This window comes from Microtus oregoni, unplaced genomic scaffold (genome assembly GCF_018167655.1).
Source record: "Microtus oregoni isolate MIOR12 unplaced genomic scaffold, Mior012 000048F_ref0000485, whole genome shotgun sequence".
Classification (NCBI taxonomy): domain Eukaryota; kingdom Metazoa; phylum Chordata; class Mammalia; order Rodentia; family Cricetidae; genus Microtus; species Microtus oregoni.
In genome coordinates this window covers 12,725,306-12,748,411 of record NW_024543222.1, presented here as the reverse complement: position 1 = coordinate 12,748,411, position 23,106 = coordinate 12,725,306, and the positions used below count along the sequence as shown (strand labels likewise).

Sequence of the window (23,106 nt, the reverse complement as noted above, 5' to 3'; positions counted from 1 at the left end):
ATAATACATAAGGGGCTGGAGAAATGGCTCAGTGCACTGACTGCTTTTCCAGAGGACCCGAGTTCAATTCCCAGCACCCACATGGTAGTTCACAACTGTCTATAATTACAGTTCCAGGGAACCTAACATCATGGCAAAACACCTATACCCATGAAAATAAAAAATAAATTAAGAACAAAAAAATTGCCTCAGTTGGGTGTGATGAGAATAGTATATAAAATAATATAAAACAGCTCTCATTAAAAAAAAAAAAAAAGCTGGGTGGAGGCTTACGATTTTGATCTCAGCGCTTGGGGTGGAGGCAGAGGCAGGCAAATATCTGTGAGTACAAAGCCAGCCTGGTCTACAAAGCAATTTCCAGGACAGTGTTACACAGAGAAACAACTGTGTCCAAAAACAAACAACAACAAAAAGGATCAGTTCTAGGTAATCTTCAGCCATATACATAAGTCAAAGCCAGCCTTTATTACCAGAGACACTATCTCAAAGGGGCTGGGAGTACTTCACCACTGGGAGGTGATGGTAGACAAGCAGATCTCTGAGTATGAGACCAGTCTGGTCTACAGAGTGAGATCCAGGGTGCCAAGGCTACACAACAGAGAAACCCTATCTCAAAAACAAACAGAAGACTACTTCAGCTAATAAGCAGAAACAGAATTGGGAGGGAGGTCAGGAGAGTTCCCGAGGGTCTAGTCTGGACATGGCATCCGCTGGTGGACATTCATAGAGAACTGCTCTCGCTGCATGCCTCACTAACCTATACAATTTACATATTTTAATGCTCACTAAGTACATTCAATGATGAGAAAACTTTTATGAATGGCTGAAACTACAATTAAAATGCTGCTCACTGACAGGCTTTGTTTCAGAGAACTTCATCTACTGTGAGCATCAGGGCCTCTCAGATTCAACATTTTAAATTTCTGGGCTTCCAGGGAAAAAAACATATACCTAAGCTCCACTTACAGTAAACTGACTGAATAGTTTCATAGCTCTGAACCTTCCCAACCGTCTACATACATTCTGCACAAGAGACACTTAACCTGACAGCATTTTAATAGTACTTTCATAAATGACGCAAAAATCTTCTAGATTTACTTCTAATTATTGCCACAAACATCTAGTATCACTATAACATTTAAAGATTCCTCATTGATGTTATACAGAAAATACTCAAATCATATGAGCATTAAAAACATTGTTAGTCAGGTAGGTGGCTCACACCTTTGATCCTGGCACTCGAAGGAGGCAGGTGGATCTCTGTGAACAACATGGTCTACCTAGGAAAATCCCATTTCAAAAATACAAAACAAGAGCTAAAAAGACCCTGCAGTAGCTTAAGAGCACTAATGGCTCTTACAGAGACCCAGGTTCCCATCCTCAGCATCCACACAGCAGCTAACTCCAGAACCAGGCATCTGATGCCTTTTTCTGGCCTATTCCATCATCAGGTACACTATATATATACACACACACTACACACACACACATACAGGCAAACACCCATTCACATAAATAAATAATCTAATTATTTTCTTCAAATTAAAAAAATAGGGCTGGAGAGATGGCTCAGAGGTTAAGAGCACTGACTTTCCTTCCAGGTCCTGAGTTCAATTCCCAGCAACCACATGGTGGTTCACAGCCATCTGTAATGAGATCTGGCGCCCTCTTCTGGCATGTAGGCACACATGCAGCCAGAACATTGTATACATAATAAATAAATCTTTAAAAAAAAAAACAAGAGAATGATGCATATTTGGGTACTCATTAAATTCTGTGCACTTTCCTACGCACCAAGAAAGTAAACCTGAAACATGAGAGCTTATAAACCACTGTTTAAATACAATGTCATAAACCATTATTTACAAACCAAAGTTGAAAGACTAAATACGCTGTTCCAGTCATCAATAATGTGTGACTGATTAATCCTCAAGTACTTCAAAGTGTAACCTAAGTCCTTCAGGCCAGTTTCCAAAGCTCACACATATTCACTTTCAAATCGGTGAGTCTTTTCCTTTCTTAAGTCTTACTTTATCTGCTTTATCTGAGTGTATCTGCTTACATTACTAAGTAAAAGCAATAATGTTAAAATTTAGTTGGTGTTTTCTAAAAGCACCTTTATTTCTAAATATAAAAGCTCTTGGACATACTCTGTGTACACAGAACAAAAACCAGTTATATGTGCTTTCAATTTGTTTTGTTTTTTAAATTTTTTAAAAAATGAGTATCGATGGGTGCATGCTGTGCCCAAAGAGGCCAGAAGAGGGCATCAGACCCCTTGGAACTGGAGCTACAGGAAGGGTGCTGGTCCTCTGAAGAGGAGTCAGTGCTGGTACCTTAACTCCTAAACCATCCATCTCTTCCCATGGCACTGACTTTAAAAGATAAAATAACTCACAGATTCAATACAATGCCCAGCAAAATTCCAGCAAAATTCTCCAAAGACCTTGAAAGATCAGTACTCAACTTCATATGGGAAAGCAAAAAACCTAGGATAGCCAAAACAATCCTGTACAATAAAAGAACTTCTGGAGGCATCACAATCCCTGACTTCAAACTCTACTACAGAGCTACAGTACTGAAAACAGCCTGGGAACACTTCTGCATTGCTGGTGGGAGTACAAACTGGTACAACCCCTTTGGATGTCAGTGTGGCGATTTCTCAGAAAATTAGGAAACAACCTTCCTCAAGACCCAGTAATACCACTTTTAGGTATATATCCAAAGGATGCTCTATCGTACCACAAGGACATGTGCTCAACTATGTTCATAGCAGCATTGTTTGTCATAGCGAGAACCTGGAAACAACCTAAATGCCCCTGAATCGAAGAATGGATACGGAAAATTTGGTACATTTACTCAATGGAGTACTACACAGCAGAAAAAAATAATGACATGACATCTTGAATTTTGCAGACAAATGGATGGAGCTAGAAACATTATTTTGAGTGAGGTAACCCAGACACAGAAAGACAATTATCACATGTACTCGCTCATAGGTGGTTTTTGTTTTTTTGAGACAGGGTTTCTCTGTGGCTTTTGAACCTGTCCTGGAACTAGCTCTGTAGACCAGGGTGGTCTCGAACTCACAGAGATCCACCTGCCTCTGCCTCCCGAGTGCTGGGATTAAAGGCGTGCGCCACCATCGCCCGGCTCATAGGTGGTTTTTAAATATAAAGCAAAGAAAGCCGGCCTACAAAACACGATCCCAGAGAACTCAGACAACAATGAGGACACTAAAAGAGACTTACATAGATCTAATCTACATGGGAAGTACAAAGTAGAAAAAAGATAAGATATCCTGAGTAAATTAGGAGCATGGGGACCTTGGGGGAGGGTTAAAGTGGGGAGAGGAGAGGCAGGGAGGGGAGCAGAGAAAAATGTAGAGCTCAATAAATATCAATAAAAAAAGAAACAAAACAAAAGCTAATGGGGCTGGAGAGATGGCTCAGTGGTTAAGAGCGCTGCCTGCTCTTCCAAAGGTCCTGAGTTCAATTCCCAGCAACCACATGGTGGTTCACAACCATCTGTAATGAGGTCTGGTGCCCTCTTTTGGCCTGCAGATATACACACAGATAGAATATTGTATACATAATAAATAAATATTTTAAAAAAAAGCTAAAATAACTCAAGTTGCAACCTTTTCAAAGTGATCGTTTATAAGCTGGACTAAAGCATACAATACAGTCAGAAAAATCCTTTTCAAAAATACATTTGTTTTTATTAGTTTTCATTCTCTCTCTCCCTCTCTTTTTCTCATGCGTGTGTATGTGTATGTGTGTTCGTGTTCAATACCTGCAGAGACCAGAGGCATCCTTGGAGCTGGAGTTACAGGTAACTGTGAGCTGCCAACATGAGTATACTCTAACCAATATTAGACACATTCTTATAAACAACTTCAGGTCCCACCTGCTAACAGCTATCATGTTTCGGGCAAGTTACTTAATCTCCCTTGGTTTTAGTCTCACCATCAGGAGGTCACAAGCAGGTATAGACCTATATTATGGCACTGTTGTAAAGGTTAATTTAAGAACTGTATATAAAATGCTCAGAACACCCAACGTGAAGTACACATTGGGTGCTCAATAACGTGGCTTTGGAATATTTTTATCTAGTAATTAGCTACTATTCGCAGTTTTTAAAACTAAAGAAGCTCTAGACCACTGATTATTAGTCTCAAAGATATCAAACTGTACTTACACACAAATGGGACAGAAAGGGTAGCTCAAGAAAAGACAGAGGCTGTGAAAGCCAACATCTAAAAGGCCAAGGGAGGGGCTAGCATGAGGCTCAGTGGGTAAAGGTGCTTGCCCCCAACTCTGACAACCTTAATTCAATTCTTAGAACCCAAAGGTAGGCATAAAGAACCACCCCCGCCAAAGATGTCCTCTAACCTCCACACAGGCACGGTGTGGCATACATGCTGCCTGCCTCTACACAAATAAATATCAAAAGAACTTAGGAAAAACTATGCCAAACAACACCTGGCAAGTTGGCTCACAACCCCACCATTCATGAGGCTGAGGCAGGTGGATCTCAACTTCCAGTCAGCCTGCCACAAACAGCAATAGCTTGTTTCAAAACTGGTGCGGGAGAATTGTCTGTAATCTGTCAATCATGTTTTAAATAAACGCTGATTGGCCAGGCAGGAAGTATAGGCAGGAAAACCAGACAGGAAGTAGAAATGATGTAATGAGAACAGGAGAATTCTGGGAAGAAGGAAGTTGATTCCTCCCACTCCTGCCCAGACCACCAAAACAGTAGGATGTGAGCTGCCCCACTGAAAAAAGGTACTGAGCCACATGGCTAACATAGATCAAAAAAATGGGTTAATCAAGATGTGAGAGTTAGCCAGAGAGAGGTTAGAGCTAATGGGCCAATCAGCTTTATAACTTATAGAGATCTTTGTGTGATTTTTCTCTGGGACTAAACAGTTGTGGGGTACTGGGTGGGACAAAAACCCCAACAAACAAACAAGCCATCCCCCTCATGTTACAGAACAATACTTGGCAAGTTGGCTCACAACCCCACCATTCATGAGGCTGAGGCAGGTGGATCTCAACTTACAGTCAGCCTGCTACAAACAGCAATAGCTTGTTTCAAAACAACAAAACAACCAAAAAGAACCTCTTCAAAAAGACCTAAAACTCAAGATGGGGAAAACAATTTAAAAAGATGAAAGGTGAGGTGATGTGGGATTTCCCTCTGTATACTGTGAATACCATTGGTGAATAAAGAAACTGCCTTGGCCTGTTGATAGGGTAGAACTTAGGTTGGTGGGGGAAAACCTAACTGAATGCTGGGAGAAAGGAGGCCGAGTAGGAAGAAGCCATGCAGCCCTACTGGAGACAGCCACTGGAACTTCAGCTGGTAAGCCACAGCCACGTGGCGATACACAGGTTAATAGAAATGGGTTAAATTAATATGTAAGAGTTAGCCAATAAGGGGGCTGGAGAGATGGCTCAGAGGTTAAGAGCACTGACTGCTCTTCCTGAGGTCCTGAGTTCAATTCCCAGCAACCACATGGTGGCTCACAACCATCTGTAATGAGATCTGGTGCTCTCTCTCTGGCGAGTAGGCATATATGCAGACAGAATACTGTATACATAATAAATAAAAAAATAAAAAAAGAGTTAGCCAATAAGAAGCTAGAGCTAATGGGCCAAGCAGTGATTTTAATTAGTACAGTTTCTGTGTGATTATTTTGGGGCTAAGCGGCAGGGAATGAAACAAGCGGCCTTCCTACTACAGAAAATAAATGATCACGTGATAACCACAGTGACAAGCCAAGAAAGTCCAGTCCCAAAGAATCAGCAATCCATACTCCAAAGACATGGGTGCAGGCATGGCTGCAGGCATGGTTTCGGGCACGGGTTGAGGTGGGGCAACTCTGAAACACAACTGGCAGGAGGCTGTTTAACCAAACTCCTAAAGACCACCTCTCCTCTTCAAGCCACCAAAGGTTTGGTCACTGGAGAATACAATAGAGCTGAAGTTCTCTGGATCCAAACCTCCAGGTTTGGCGTGAACAAATTCAGAGAGCTGAGGCTTTCAGTGACACAAGAAATACTGCAGGTGTGGTGCATGTAGCCTGCTTCAAAATGCAGGACAACAGAAAAAGGCCCCTTCAGGCCCAATAACCAGCTGCAGCAGACTGGGCTAAGGAGGGATACAGGCAGCAGGGACTACCTAACACACTGTGACTGTCACCCCCGGTCAAACTTGAAATCGATGTCCACCCACCACAAAAGTTCCCAATCAACTGGTAGTTCTACAGTATTAACCACTTAAAACTAAGACATCAGGCCAGGCTGTGGTGGCGCACGCCTTTAATCCCAGCACTCGGAAGGCCGAAGTAGGCAGATTTCTGTGAGTTCGAGGCCAGCCTGGTCTACAAGACAAACAAAAAACCCTAAGACATAGAGGAAAAAGACCAAAACAAACAAGGGCAGACGCATTTTAGAAAAAGTTAAATCATGTTACAATGGGGGAAGGAAACCATTATAAACATCATACTCAGCACCGGGCCTGGCAGCACACACCTGTAATCCCAGCATGCTGGAGGCTGAGTCAGCCTAGACTTTACTAAACCAGTTCAAAAACCAAACAACTGCTGGATATGGTGACTCATCCTATAATTCTGGCATTTGAGAGGTTAAATTTGAGAATTTAAGGATAGCCTGTGCCACGAAGACCCTATCTCAAGAAGACATAACAAAATATTAAAAACCTGTAATCATAAAATGGAATCAGGATTTTGTTATTATTTTTTAAAAGATTCAAGGTTGTTATTTTAGTAATAGAACAAGCGAGCTCTTAAAAATAAAAACAAGGGGGCTGGAGAGATGGCTTAGAGGTTAAGAGCACTGTCTGCTAGTCCAGAGGACCTGGGTTCAATTCCCAGCACCTACATGGCAGCTCACAACTGTCTGTTCCTCCATTCTAGGAATCTGGCTCACTCGTATGGACATTCCTGCAGGCAAAACAACAATGCATGTGAAATAATGATAAATAAATTATAAAAAAAATAAAAATAAAAACAAGAGGCTAGAGAAGAGAGTTGGTCTAACATTCTGTTTTTAGAAGATTTGGGGGGCTTTTGTTTTGTCTTGTTTTCTACACAGGGTTTGTCTTGCTATTCTGTAACTTGCTCTGTAGACCAGACCAGGCTGGTCTCAAACTCATAGAGACCTGATTCTACCAAGTGCTGGGATTAAAAGCACATGACACCACTGCCTGGCTTAATTTTTATTGTTTTTTAAAGACAGAAACTCTATGTAGCCCAGGCTGACCTTTGACTTCACTTGGCCTTTATTTCTTGGGGTGGTGGTGATATACTCTCCTTGCAGAGGTCCTGGGTTCAATTCCCAGCACCATACAACAGCTCACAACTATCTGTGAAGTCCAGTTTGAGGGAAATCCAGTGCCCTCTTCTGGCTTCTGTGGGCACCAGGCACACGTATAATGCACACAAACACTTTAAAAACAGAGGGAAGGAGGGAGGGAGGGAGGGAGGGAGGGAGGGAAGAAAGAAAGGATAGATAACGAAAAGTCAAAGTATGGAAACTGTTCTTTTTTTCCCCTTCCTTTTTTTTTTTTTTTTTCGTTATTAAGAGACAGGGTTTCTCTGTGTAGCTCTGGTTGTCCTGGAAGTCTATGTAAAACAGGTTGGCCTTGAACTCAGAGATCCACCTGCCTCTGCCTCCCGCATGCTGGCATTAAAGGCTTGTGCCACCAACATCTGGCTGTTTTTGAAGAGGACCCAGGACTGGTTCCTAACACCCACAAGGAAACTCACACCTTCTGTAACTCCAGTTACAGAAATCCCCTCTTCTGGCCTCTGTAGGCACTGCAAGCATATGGTGCAGACAAACATGCAGGCACAACATTCATACACATAAGTTCTTTAAAAAGTAAATACAGGGTAGCAGCTAAGAAAAAGTAAATCAGGCAGGGCAGTGGTGGCACACGCCTTTAATCCCAGCACCCAGCACTTGGGAGGCAGTGGCAGGCAGATCTCTGAGTTCGAGGCCAGCCTGGTCTACAAGAGCTAATTCCAGGACAGGCTCCAAAGCTACAGAAAAACCCTGTCTTGAAAAACCAAAAAAAAAAAAAAAAAAGAAAAGAAAAGAAAAAGTAAGTCAGGGGCTGGAGAGATGGCTCAGTGGTTAAGAGCTTTGCCTGCTCTTCCAAAGGTCCTGAGTTCAAATCCCAGCAACCACATGTGCTCACAACCATCTGTGATGAAATCTGGTTCCCTCTTCTGTCCTGCAGAGATACATTAACACTGAATACATAATAAATAAGTCCTAAAAAAAAATAAAAAGTAAATCATAGGATTTAGAGATCAATAGTTAAAAAAAAAAATCTAACGGAGGCACTGGCTTTTGGATCTCTGTGCATCTGATGCCACCCTTTTCTACACGGTAAATTCCAGGCCACCCAGGACTAACTAAATAAGACTGTCCAAATAAAACTCTCTCTCTCTCTCTCTCTCTCTCTCTCTCTCTCTCTCTCTCTCACACACACACACACACACACACGCACACACACACACCTCAAAGGGGAAAACTGGAGAGAAAAGATAAGAAAAATCAAAGACAAAATAGCCCACTGTTCAATCAAGCGCTGGCGCAGGACAGGACAGCAGGTCTCTGGAGAGGAGGTCGTCACTGTCAGGACCTCAGGACCCACCCCCATGATGAATGCCAACCAAACAAATACTCAACAGTAACAACAGAGCCACACAAGTGCCTATCACTGTACACCCCACACAAACTAGAGACTGACAATTCCACAAGCTTTCAGTAAAGTCAATCAATCAATCAATCAATCCCACAATAAATCAAGTTTCAGGTCTCGGAGCATCTCTCTCCCTTTACACAGCACCCTCACCTCACCAGTTTCCTTTTGACCCAATTCTCAGAACTTAAGAAAACCTCAAAACTATAAAAGCTCAAAATGCCAAGTGGTCCATGCCCTCTACTAGGTTTCTAAGGATACTCAATATGCAGGCCAGAATTCAACACTGCCTGGCATGTAGCCAGGCTCACAAAGCACTCCATGACCCGACCTGCCCCCTGATGCCAGAAGCTTCTTTTGCACTGTTCACCTCTGTGGTCCTGGGACTAAACACAGGGCCTCACAAATGCTGGGCACACACTCTCCACTGAGCTACATCCTCAGCCTCTTCTTACTTTTATTTTGAGACAGGGTCTTGTTAAATTGCTCAGGCTAGCCCTGAATGGATTCTGGAGAGCAAAACAAGCCTTGAATTTTTGATTCTCCTGCCCCACAGGCCTAACTCCAAATTGTTTCTTGAAACCACATGACTCAGACTGTGACCCCCACGCTCCATGTTTTAGGATCTCCTGGGGGACTGCAACCAATAATGAATGAATGAACACTAAAGAGGAAGTTGCAGTCCTAACTCCAAGTAAAGGGTGAAATTTTCAGAGGGCTGCAGGAAGGTTCACAGAGTTACACCAGGGAAACTGTCTCCTTCTGTGCAAGCCGAAATGAATGGTGTGCAGTCTGCAGCTCTCACGAACGCATCTCTAAAAGTCTTTAACTACAATTCATTTTAAATTACAAGTTTTGCACACCAACAACTCTATCATATCGATCATGAAGGAAAATGCGTTCCCTCTAAACAGGTACAAAAATTGTGGCCAGGTTTACTCACATTATGAGTCTTCGATTTAAGAACCAGTATTTCCTCCGGCTTCTGTCATATCCAATAGGTTCATGTCGAACATATGGTTTATTCTTTTGGACTTCAGCAACACAGTCAGTCACTCCAGGCACCTTGTGTGCTACACAGACTTCACACTGCCACTCATCCTCTGGCACCTCTTCAAGAGGTGGCTTCACACATTCTAAATGATACACAGCTGAGCACGTCTCACAGCACAGTAAGTCTCCCAGTTTGTGACAGACCCTACAGTGGTCGTCGTACTGGATCACCCCTTCAGACATCAGCTCCTCACGAGCAATATTGGTCGTAAGGAACTGATCGACTAGAAACTGCAGAACTTTGATTTTGTTCTCCACTGGTCCGTAGGGATAGTCCTCTGCCTCCTGGTAAGGAAGAACATGGTGGTATTCCTTATCGCTCTCACAGTACACCCGCAGGACCTCTGGCCACGTCATGCCATCGATGAAATACAGTGTGGAATTCACACTGTCTTTCAGGTCTGCAGGGCCGAAGGTGGTGTTAGATGTGTCCTCTTCGCGCAGAACTGCTTTCAGAAGTGCCACATGCATCTCTGCCATGAGTGTGCACTGCTCTTGGCTCACCAGAGCTGCACAGAAGTCCTCAAAGCAAAAAGGGGACAACCTTAAAACATTGCCAAAGTTCCGCACGACCTCATAAATGGCAATGACATTCATTATATGCTCGTTAGGCACCATTAAATCCTCAGAGGACTTCGGAAATTCAAGGGGTGGGATGTCCTTTTCTTCTAATATTGGAGAGCGAGGCCGATGTACTCTTGGTTTTCGCCTACCTGTAAATAAAGACATGATATCATTACAGGTTAATATGGCAGCTTGCTCCTATAAACATACCATATGCCAGATTTCTACAACACTCAAGTTAAACTAATCCCAAAATCAGAGGTTATAGCTCAGTGGGAGGGGATTTGCCATGCATAGGCTTTGGGCTCATCCCCAGAATTTTTCTTTGGTTTGTTTTTATTTTGTTTTGTTTTTTGAAACAGGGTTTCTTTGTGTAACAGCCCTGGCTGTCCTAGCTAGAACTCATAGAATTAAAGGAGTGTGCCATCACCAGCCAGCTCATCCCTAGTAAAAACACCACTATCCTAGTAGAAGGGCACATGCTGCCTTTAACTCCAGTACTCAGGAGGCAGAGGAAGGTGAATCTCTGTGAGTTCCAGGACAACCTGGTCTAAACAGTGAGAAACAGTTTCAACTCTAACAACAACAATAATAATAAATAAAGCTCAATGACTTAGTTACTTAATTTTTATGACAAACCTACTCTGTAGTTAGGCTGGAGCTATACAGTCCATTTATAGCTGGAATTACAAGTGTAAGCCATCATACCTAACACAATGATTTAGTTCTGATTGTTAAATCTACAAAAAAAGTCTAAATCCAAAGTTTCCCATTTGATTCTATTATCTACTTTTTTTTTTTAATTTATTTTATCCCCCCCCACACACCAAGACAAACCAGGTTTCTCAGTGTAGCTCTGGTTGTCCTGGAACTGGGATAAAGGTGTGTGTCACCACTCCTGACTTCCTATTCAATTCTAAACCAGAAGTAAAAAAATTTTTAAGTATACTCAATTACCTCAGAAGTAACAATAAGTAACTGGTCTTATTTAATGTGTTGGTAAGAATTTGACAAAATATAAATGAAAGAAATAGCTACCTTCATGTAAAGTGACCAACACTGGGGGGGGGGGGGGGAGTGCAGGTGTAGCAGATCTCTATTGAATCAGTCAGACACCTTACAACCAACAAAACATTCCTAGTCGTGGTGTCCTGTCCCGTGCCCCGTCCCCCGTCGTCCCAACCCCCAAAATGTGCAACAAATGACAGAGTACTGCCTGCAGGGAGCTAGTGAAGTACAGGCTAAGGTCAGGGGAAGAGGAGGGAAAACCACAGAAAAGTCCCAGCACCAAAGAGAAAGGTTTCTTGGCTGGGAAAACAACAAAGGCCTGGAATTTTTAACCGACCAATTAAGTGCACACAGGTCACAAATCCATCCATCTCCACACATGCACAGACCATACACTAATCTGTCTGCCTGTCTATCTATACACACACACAAATTCTGTGTGCACATACACACTGGGTATATACATATATCTATACACACACATACATTCTGTGTACTTAGCACACATACACACAAATACACCAAGAACTTAGTCTGTAATGTTTACATATAGCATTTAAGGTTTTAAATAGATCTGAGGTGTGACAGTCAGTCCTCCTTTGTAAATAAACAGCACAAGCGAGAGGGTTCAGAGGGTAAAGACACGCGCCAAACAGAGTCTGATGAAAATTCCAAAGTGTACACTGTGGCATGCCCTGCCTCCAATTATACACAAATACATATAATAATAAATTAGATTAAAGCTTAAAAAGAAATACCCGCTAAACCAGGCAGTGGTTTGGTTCAGTTAATCCCAGCACTCGGGAGGCAGAGGCAGATGGCTCTCTGTGAGTTTAAGGCCAGCCTGGTCTACAAGAGTGAGTTCCAGGATAGCCAAGGCTACAAAGAAAAACCTTGTCTCAAAAAAGAAAAAAAAAAAACCCACAAAGAAACACAAAAATCAAAACAAAAAAAGGGAACAAGTTCTAGACTGTTTCTATTACTCTAATTACACTTAATTTCTGGTATCTGTGGAATGGTTAATAATGTTTCTAATTTTCAAAAAGTAACGTTAATGGGATCAATTAAATTCATTTTTGTATGACTAAGTTTTATCAACATGAAACTGAGTTGCTTGTAACTGCTCCCCAGCAGCTTCTCTGGGTTTCTTTCTGCAAATGTAATTGGTACAAGGTACTAGAGGAAAGGAAGCACCAAAGAATACAAGCAGAAAAGACCTTTAATGTATACAATGTAACACCCCAACCTTCAATAGTCTGGAGAGCAGATTTTTTAGATAAGAACAGAGCCAATTATTTTCTGTGAAAGAAAATCTGGTCACTGTTGGCCAGACAAGGTTGCAGGACATAAAGGCAGTTCCCCCACACCAACACACCTAGTGAGGATGACAACTAGGAGGACAGAAACCCAAATGTCACTAAAGCTACAATTCAGAAAAGCATCAGGATGAGTTATTCTGTCACATCTTCAGCATGTGACTTAGGACTCACCTGCTTCCCTGTAAGTTAGCAAATCAAAAGAATGGCTTCTGGAGTGCCTTTCTATGTTCCTCAGCCTCTTACTGAACTGTTAGAAAGTCCCTCAAGGGGCTGGAGAGATGGCTCAGCAGTTAAGAACAATGACTGCTCTTCCAGAGGACCTGAGTTCAATTCCTACATGGTAGCTCACAACCATCTGTACCTCCAATTCCAAAAGATCTGACACTCTCCTGGACTCTGTGGGCACCAGGTATGGTGCAATACATACATGCAAACACTCATATGCATAAAATAATAAATAAATATCAAAAATAACAATAAAACCAGAAAGAAGATATAAAGTCGCTGAGGCAGGGTAAAGGCACTTAAGTCTGATAACCCGAGTTCAATTCCCAGGACTCACGTGGAGGGACTTTCCCAAGTTTTCCTCTGTTCTTCATATGGTGTACACAACAGGTAGATATCTAGACAGGAAATTAAAAATGTTTTCTTCAAGTCCCCAAAGCTAAAGTCTAGTCTAGAGCAGTTTCAATCAGCAGAGCAGGGAAGGGCAGGACAGGAGATATTCCAGAAAGAATGACTCTTGACAATTTACTTTCTTCACTTGCAAAATTCTTGGGAAGGCAGGAATCTGCTTCTTAAAGAGCAATTCCAATTCCAAAGACAAGACAGCAAAAGCTTCAACTCTACCCCTATTAAAGGAGTGGACCGACCCAGGGACAAAGAACTCTGCCAGCAAGGGCATGGGGGTGGGGTCTTCCTTCTCACACTCCGTTCTTTTCTCTTTCAAAATGAAGAGCCTATTTTACTCAGAAGAGATTTAAATAAACCTTTTAGGAGGTGGTGTGGAACCCAGTTCCCTCCCCCACCCAGGAAAAAACAATCACCCCAACCTACAGGTACATTTACATCCCGCCCTGCCTTTGTCTCCTGGCTTTCTCTACAGATTCTGAATGGGCTACTAGCCCTGCACATTTCTTCCCCTCCTCCATTTGGCTAAAACTGTAAATACACTTCCTTAGGTTTTGTCCCTCGGCTTCTTTAGAATATAGGGTACTTTAATCGCCCAAATAAAAATACTCCGTTGGTTTTAGAAGTAAAGCAAGAGGGCCTCAAGACTCCCCATGGTCTGGTTGGAAGCACAAACTCTGTACACACACTAGAGTACAGGCTTAACACTAAAGGAGCTCATATGTTGGAGACAGGGTCTCTCTTGATGTAGACCAGGCTGGCCTGGAACTCAGAGATCCACCTGCCTCTGCTGGGATTAAAGGCGTGCACCACCACACCAGACTGGGTTCAGTTTTCTTCAAAGAAGAAGATCAAGAATTCTCTTTGCCTCCTGAATCTATTGTACATATGGATGGATATACTCACACACAATGGAGGGCAAAACATTTCTTTCAACAGAGTTTGTGATTTGTACTTTTTTTTTTAAACTTCAATATCTATCAATAGTTCAGTCAAATATCAACTAGCTGGAAATGTTGCTCGGTGATGGAGCGTGTGTCTAGCAAAAGGCACCAGGTGCAAACGGCAGCACTAGAAGAAAAAAAAGGATCAAAAATAACATCTTTCCCTTTGTTAGTACTGGGGAAGGAACTCAGGGCCTCACGCTGCTTCCTTCACCTTAGACTGTTGATGGGAGGAAATAGCCTTTGCTACAGAACAATGAGCAGAACTGGAATAAACGGAGGGATCCAGCGCGCCCTGAAGGTCAGGGGCATCTTTTAAAAAGAGTCACTTCTGGGGAGAGTGGGGGGGGGTGGATTGGAAAAAGATGACAGTTTTTTTTTTAAAAAAAACTTTTATACTTTGAGAGAGACCTCATACGCTTTTGTTTTGTTTTTCAAAGAAAGAAATGCTGAGTGTGTCAGCTCACAGGTAACCCAAGCACTTGGAAGGCTGGGTAGGAAGATTGCTGAAGCCCTTTTGAGTCCTGCCTTTTCTCAAAAAAGGAAGGGGTAGGAAAAAGCAAGGGAAATGAGTCAGGTAAAGTTGCTGCTAATGACTAAGGGTGAGCTTATGTAAATGCAAATAAAAGTTTATGCTAAATTCAAAGATTCAAATGCAGTGGTGGTACACACCTATAATCTCAGAACTAGGAAGACTTGAAGCCAGCTGGAAAAACAGAGTACCCAGCGTGGGAACGCACGCCTTTAATCCAGCTTTTATTTGGGAAGCAGAGGCAGATCTCTGTGAATTTGAGGCCAGCCTAGCCTCCACAGAGTTCCAGGACAGCCTAGGCTACAGACAGAGACCCAGCCTCACAACAAAACAAAATAAATGTAGTGTGTCTGTGGTGTGTCAGGCTCACAATGTCACCTCCACCTAGGAAGCTAGGGTTCCACCCTTGCCATTCGAAAAGCTGCCTTCAAACTTCCTAAAAACTTCCTAAAACTGTGGGAGATACAACAAAATCACCCAGGTAGCCTGGGTTAAAGTGCAGGACCCTGTCTCAAAAAAGAAAAAAAGTTGCCAAATACAGTCCAAATGCCTAGAATCCCAGAGGTATCTTATTTTACCCTTCTGCTCAATTCACTCTGAGGTGCAGCTAAAGTCTGAGAAATAAGCAGAACGGAGGGCAGGAAACTAAGGAAGAAAAGTGAAAGGCGGCATCGCTGGAGCAGAGCGTGTGTAGGAAGCTGAAGCTTGGACAAAGCCCGCAGAAGGGAAAGTGTGCAGACGGATGACACTCGGGGTCCCTGTACTAAGGAAGAAACTGCACCGAGAGGGGTGCTGATCACTCCAGCAGGTGTCCTGCCGGGAGGCCCTGCTGCAGTCTTCCACATGCCTGAGTTTCAGAAATTTGCAACACAGTCACAATCTTAATTTCTCATTTTTAATAATAAAAAAGTCACCTTACACTTTAAATTACTGCTGCTTACTTTGCTGGTAAGTTTGAGAAATCAGAAACATTTTCCAGGATGGCACTCAAATGTTATGTTGCAACTTCTGAACAGTGCCTGACGCTGCCCACCCTCGTTATGGCGTGCGCACCTTTACTGTATAACTGAATGTATAGTCCTGTCTCATTTGTAAGTTCCCATAGTGAGCAGATCATGACTTTTAACTACTAGAGCAACTTAATGTTATCATCAGGTAGATACAGAGGTCATGCCGGGATTAAATATAGAAGCCATTGTTAATTTTCCAGTACCATCCAAGTTTTTAATCTTATTAATTCTGAAAGAAATATGTGTGGTCTTTCCCGCTTGTAGACGTCATAGAAACCATTCTAGGTATGGTGGGACGCTCCCTGAGTGGCATCTGAAAAGGGGATGCTGGCACTGGACAGCAAGAAGGGAAGGGCATTTCTTGCATACTGCTGCTCTCCAATCAATAAGATCTAGCAGGTGGCGCACACCTTTAATCCCAGCACTCGGGAGGCAGAGGCAGGCGGATCTCTGTGAGTTCGAGACCAGCCTGGTCTACAAGAGCTAGTTCCAGGACAGGCTCCAAAACCACATTGAAAACCTGTCTTGAAAAACCAAAAAAAAAAAAAAAAAAAAAAAGATCTAGCAGGGAGTCATGGTGCATGCCTTTAATCCAAGCATTCTGGAAGTAGAGGCAGGCAAATCTCAAGTTTGAGGCCAGCCTGCAGGCCAGAAGAGGGCACAGATCTCATTACAAATGGTTGTGAGCTACCATATGGTTGCTGGAAATTGAACTTGGGACCTCTGGAAGAGCCATCTCTTCAGCCTGAATGATGTAATTTTTAAAAACTGTGATGTAAACCGGGTGTGGTGGCACACGCCTTTAATCCCAGCACTCAGGAGGCAGAGTTAGGCAGGTTTCTGTGAACTTGAGGCCAGTCTAGTCTACGTATAGAGTTCTAGGCCAATCAGGGTTACACAGAGAGACCCTGTCTCAAAAAAACAAAACAAAACAAGGTAGTGGTGGTGCTTGCCTTTAATCTCAGCACTTGGAAGGCAGAGGTGGGGGGGGGGGGGGGGGGGGGGATCTTTGTGAGTTCTAGGCCAGCCTGGTCTACAAAGCAAGTTCCTGGACAATCAGAGCTACACAATGAAACCTTGTCTCAAAAAAACCCAAAAATAAATAAATAAATAAATAAATAAGTAAGATAAAAAACCAAAACAAAAATTATGAAACAAACTCAAGCATTTACAAGGCCTCACCACCAGATCTGGAACAGCGTCTCAATCCAATATGGGGCTAGTACTCGCAGGCTATGTGCAAGTACATTCCACTTGCCCCATTCACTGGCTCTCCCTGCCAGGAATAATATAAAAGCGGCAGTTAACTTTCAGAGTACTTTCAGGGCACTTTTTAACCCATTATTCACACTCAATGAAGAGTTGCTGTTATTACTGCCTTTTAAAGATGCTCACGGAGGTGAGATGCTTTATCCAAGGGACCAGTCAGCACCAGAGCTATGCTGACACCCAACTGCACTTTCTGAATTTTAGCTCTTTGCTACACAAAAGTTCCTCCTCTACTGTCAAACCTACCACCTGAGTTCATCTGTCAATGAACTTGCCTTTGAGAAATAGCACAGAGGATTAATAAACCAGGCAGTGGTTAAGGCACGCCTTTAGTTCCACCACTAGGTAGGTAGGGGCAAGTCAATCTCTGTGAGTTCAAGGTCAGCCTGGTCTACTGGATGAGTTCTAGGACAGCAACGACAAAATGATGTCAAGAGCTATCATTTCAAGTTCGTAAGAGCTGCATTTGGGTAATGGCTACCATTTCAGACAATACATATAAAACATTCCCTACTATCACCACAACTGTCAATTGGAAAGTTCTGATCTAGAAATACATCTAGAATCACTGTACAGTAACTGAAGTTCAACTACAACCCCTCTATGTTCTCAAAACAAGGCTAAAATTCATTCTGTGCACCTTAAAAACAACAACAAAAACCAGAACCTACACTACATGACTACCACAGCCAGCCCTAACTCAGTACACCTCTTTGAAATAGTTGTAAAACACAGATATATATCCAATGGATTTCCAGTAATAATTAAAACATCTGTTAAAACTGACATGAAGACATATACTCATCAGACCTTAACAACACATACACACACTGAGAGAATGTGTTATGTGCATTAAGAAAAAACTGGAACTTCCCTACTGAGGTTCACTGTAGTGAATGAAGGAACATGAAATGTCAACACAGATTCCAAACACTAAATGAAGGCTGGGTATGCTGATGCATCCTTTCATCCCAGTGCTTGGGAGGCTGAGGTAGGTGATTTCTGAGTCCCAGGACAATCAGAGTTACACAGTGAGACCCTTTCTCAAATAAATATGCTGCTTGGGGGAGGGGTCCAAGCATGTGCGTAGTATGTAAAAGAGGTCGTGTGTTCCAATCCCCAGCATGCAGGGCAAGAGACTAAATAAATCAGGTCGGGTCTATTAACATGATAATTAACAATTTTTCTTTTTTTAACTTTATTTTTTAAATGTATACAGTGTTCTGCCTGCATGTATGCCTGCACACCAGAAGAGGGCACCAGATCTCATTATAGATGGTTGTGATGTGGTTGCTGGGAACTAAACTCAGGATCTCTGGAAGAGCAGCCAGTGCTCTTAATCTCTTGACCCATCTCTCCAGCCTCTATTTTTCTAAAAGCTGAAAAAAGTTAAATATCAATACGATAGACCATCCGTGCTAATACAAAAGCATAAAACCCTCATATACAAACATACATTAGCACAAGTCTAAAAATAAGGATGGGGCCGGGCAATGGTGGTGCACGCCTTTAATCCCAGCACTCGGGAGGCAGAGGCAGGCGGATCTCTGTGAGTTTGAGACCAGCCTGGTCTACAGAGCTAGTTCCAGGACAGGCCCCAAAAAAGCCACAGAGAAACCCTGTCTCGAAAAAACAAAATAAATAAGTAAGTAAATAAATAAATAAATAAATAAGGATGGGAATAATACATGGCAACCTCACAGGACTTTTTTACCTTGAGAGAAGGAGAGATTAACAATCTGTAACTTTCATTATCTTTAAAGGTAACAGATCTGAAGCAAATACCCTGAAATGTCAGTATTTATTAGATTTAGGTGCTGAAGCCAGGTGTGTGGGCACAAGCTTGTAGTACCAGAGGCAGAAGCAGGAAGACCCTGAGTTTATAGTCAGTCTGAGCTGTAAGATGACAAGTCCTAAGAAACTAAACCCAGCAGGAGAGAGTGCCAGCACAGCAAACACAGGCCCCTGGCTCTATCCCCAGCACCGGGAAAATGAGTGGGGGTGTGTGGGGAGGGGGCAAGAATTTAACTCAGATGATCAGGCTTTTATGTAGTGAACCATCTCTTGGACTCCCTCAGAACTGCTTTTGTAAAAGACAACTAAATAGCAATAGCAAATACAATCATGATTACTAAAGATAAAAAGTGCTTCCTGTCTTCACATACATTCAAGGACCACACGCAGTTTATGATCCTGGCTCCTGGCTCCACTGTTAGGATGCCCAAGACAGGGCAGAATCACAACTCAAGCTATTCATGCCATAATGGACAAGATGCCAAAAAGGAGAAAAGACAAACTCCTAAGGTTACCAAGGGTCACCTGGAAATGCTGAATCAACATCCTAATGCATATCTGAAATTACAGCAAATATACTTTTGAAATGTGTTATTTTGGGCTGGCCAGACAGCTCAGTGGGTGAAGGTACTTGCCACCAAGTCTGACGAGCTCAGGCAGAGGCCTAGCTAGAACACACAGGGTAGGAGAGATCCGAGGTTTTGACATGCCGGCATGTGTGCGACTTCCAGCTTTATTTTATCGGGACTTGATAAATTTGTGTCAGGTTTTCTAACATTGCTAACTGGTTCCCTCTTTTCTAACCACCAAGAACCATTAATGTTTTGTAAGTATCCTAAAAATGACCCCAAAATCTTACTGTAAGAGATACAACACCAAGTTAGAGAGATGGCTCAGAGGTTAAGAGCACTGGTTGCTCTCCCAGAGGATCCAGGTTCAATTCCCAGCACCCACATGACAACTCACAAATGTCTGTAACTCCAGTTCCATGGGATCTGACACTCTCACACAAATATATGTGCAGACATACAAGCAGGCAAAACACCAATATATATGAAATAAAAATAAGCCGGGCGGTGGTGGCGCACGCCTTTAATCCCAGTACTCGGGAGGCAGAGGCAGGCGGATCTCTGTGAGTTCGAGGCCAGCCTGGTCTACAAGAGCTAGTTCCAGGACAGGAACCAAAAAGCTACGGAGAAACCCTGTCTCGAAAAATCAAAAAAAAAAAAAAAGAAAGAAAGAAAAATAAATAGATTAAAAAAGATACAACACCATCATCTCATATAAACAATGCTTAGCCAACAGCCACTGTTCATAGCCAGACTACTAAAGCTACTCAGGCAGCATAGGATTAGGGCAAACAAAAGGCCAAGGAAAGAGGTGTGAGGTAAACTGTCACTGACCCAACAGAGGCAGGGAGCCCAAGAAAACTTCTTGCAATGAATGACTGCAAATGACCCAAACGGCTGCTCATCACCTGCAATGTACCTACGGTCTCTGAGGACCTGGGGGTCCAATTTTTTTTTTAATATTTATTATTTATTATGTATACAATAGTCTATCTGTGTGTATGCAGAAGGCCAGAAGAGAGCACCAGACCTTATTACAGATGGTTGTGAGCCACCATGTGGTTGCTGGGAATTGAACTCAGGACCTTTGGAAGAGCAGGAAATGCTCTTAACCACTGAGCCATCTCTCCAGCCCCTGGGGGTCCAATTTTAGGTCATTTTAATGAATTTACATTTACACAACTATCACACTGCCATAGAGCTAAAGAATGAAATGAATCCCTTGCATACTAGAGGATTGAGTCAGGTACTGAAGCCTACAGGTGGGAAAAAGTGCTGGGAATTGAACTCAGGGCTTTGTAAATGTAGGATGAAGTTCAGTTCTACCAACTAAACATCATCTTGGCTCCACTAAGCTTATTTAAAAGGAAAAAAAAATAACCACTACTGAGGGTAGGTGAAGATATGGCTCACTGGTTAAGAGTGCTTTCTGCTCTTGCAGAAGATCCAGGTTCAGTTCCCCACATCAAATGGCAGCTCACATTCACCTCTTAACTCCAGTTCCAGGGAACCTGACATTCTCCCCTGCCTTCCACAAGCACCAGGCTACATGTACCTGTAGGCAAAACATGCATACACATGTTAAAACATAAAACAAACTATTGTGCTAACTGCAGGGGACTAAGGCATGGGCAGATGAATAAAAGTGCTTTGCCAAGGATGTGAGGGCGATCTGGCTGCGACATCTGTCACCCCATTGACCGCCAGGGTTGATTCGGCTGATCTGGCTGGCTAGGCGGGTGTCCCCTTCCTCCCTCACCGCTCGGTCGAAGAGGACGACCTTCCCCGAATAGAGGAGGACAGGTCTTCGGTTAAGGGTATACGAGCAGCTGCGCTCCCCTGCTAGAACCTCCAAACAAGCTCTCAAAAGTGCTTTGCCAAGCAAGCCTGACCACCTGAGTTCAACCCCCAGGACCCTTATGGTGAGAACCAACTCCTAAGATTGTACTGTGATCTCCACACACACAATAAATAAATAACTAGCAACAAATATTATATAAATAAATGTGATTTTTTAAAAAATTTAAACTGGCCATGTGGTGGTATCACATGCCTTTAATTCCAGCACTTGGAAGGCAGAGGCAGGCAGATCTCTGACTTTGAGGACAGACCTACAGAGTGAGTTCCAGGACAGCTGGGGGCACACAAAGAAACTATGTCTTGAAAAGAAAAAAGTAAGCTAAATTTCCAAAGGGCTAAGGATGTATCTAAATAATAGCATGGTTGCCTAGCTACCAGACACAGAGACCTAGAGTCACTCCCACAGTGCCAGGAAAAAACACTGACTGCCAAGGGGGTGGCTGGTACCTGCACTCTCAATACTCCACACGCTAAGACAGAGAACAGGAGTTGAAGACTATCTTGGGCTAACTGAGAGAGACCCTGTCAAAAAAACAAAACAAAGACACTACTACAACTTAATCTGCAGGGGGACAAGAAACATTACAACATTGGGAAAAAATCATAATGACACATGATTATAAATTCCATAATGAAGCTCTGCTTTGTAAGCAGACTTAAAAAAGTAGTGACAACTTTTTGTTGTTGTTTTGTTTTGTTGAAACAGGATCTCACTATGTAGTTCTCTGGTTGTTCTGGAACTCACAATACAGGCAAGACTGGACTAGAACTCACAGAGATCCACCCCTAGCTATATATACCCAAAAGAAATATGTCAGACAAACATGCATCATATAAATCCCACAGAGAATTATTTATGGAAATAATTTGAATGTCTATAGACTCATTAAATGGACAAGAAAAGCTTGAAATACTCAGAACATGCACATGCTATAAAACACGAGTTTTTAAAATATTATGCAAACTAGGAGGTGGTGTCGCACGCCTTTAATCCCAGCACTCGGGAGGCAAAGGCAGGAGGCTCTCTGTAAGTTTGAGGCCAGCCTGGTCTACAAGAGTTAGGTCCAGGATAGGTTTCAAAGCTACAAAGAAGAGGCTGAAGAGATGGCTCAGCGATTAAGAGCAGTGCCTATTCTTTTTTTTTTTAATGAAATCAGATTTTCTTTTTTTTAATATTTATTTATTTATTTATTATGTATACAATATTCTTTCTCTGTGTATGCTTGCATGCCAGAAGAGGGCACCAGACCTCATTACAGATGGTTGTGAGCCACCATGTGGTTGCTGGGAATTGAACTCAGGACCTTTGGAAGAGCAGGCAATGCTCTTAACTGCTGAGCCATCTCTCCAGCCCCAGTGCCTATTCTTCTAGAGGTCCTGAGTTCAATTCCTAGCAACCATCTGTAGTAAGATCTGGCACTCTCTTCTGGCCTGAAGGCGAACATGCAGACAGAATACTGTATACATAATAAATATCTTTTTTTAAAAAAAGCTACAGAGAAACCCTGTCTTGAAAAACCTAATTAAATAAATAAACATTATGCTAAACTGGCCAGTGGTGGCACAGGCCTTTAATACTGGCATTCGGGAGGCAGAGGCAGGCAGAGCTTTAAGTTCGAGGTCAGTCTGGTCTACAGAATGAGTTCCAGGACAGCCAAGGCTACACAAAGAAACCCTGTCTTAAAAAAACATAATACAGGATTCCATCTTTTTGTTTTAAGATTTAAGACACTGGTTTCATTAGGCAGTCCACTCTGGCCTTCAACTCACAACCCTCCTGCCTTGATCTCCCATCCCAAACCATGCCTGGCA

The 23,106-nt window shown here is 42.7% G+C and overlaps 1 protein-coding gene across 11 annotated transcripts in view; it reads right to left on the bottom strand.

Moving 5' to 3' along the window:
- Nucleotides 1-23,106, bottom strand: part of Bptf (bromodomain PHD finger transcription factor) — a 109,495-nt gene that overhangs the window by 74,410 nt on the left and 11,979 nt on the right. For all 11 annotated transcript variants that reach the window (XM_041635626.1, XM_041635624.1, XM_041635628.1 and 8 more), the window contains exon 2: nt 9,686-10,508. In XM_041635626.1, the coding sequence (XP_041491560.1) occupies nt 9,686-10,508 (823 nt within the window). The remainder of the gene's footprint in view (nt 1-9,685; nt 10,509-23,106) is intronic.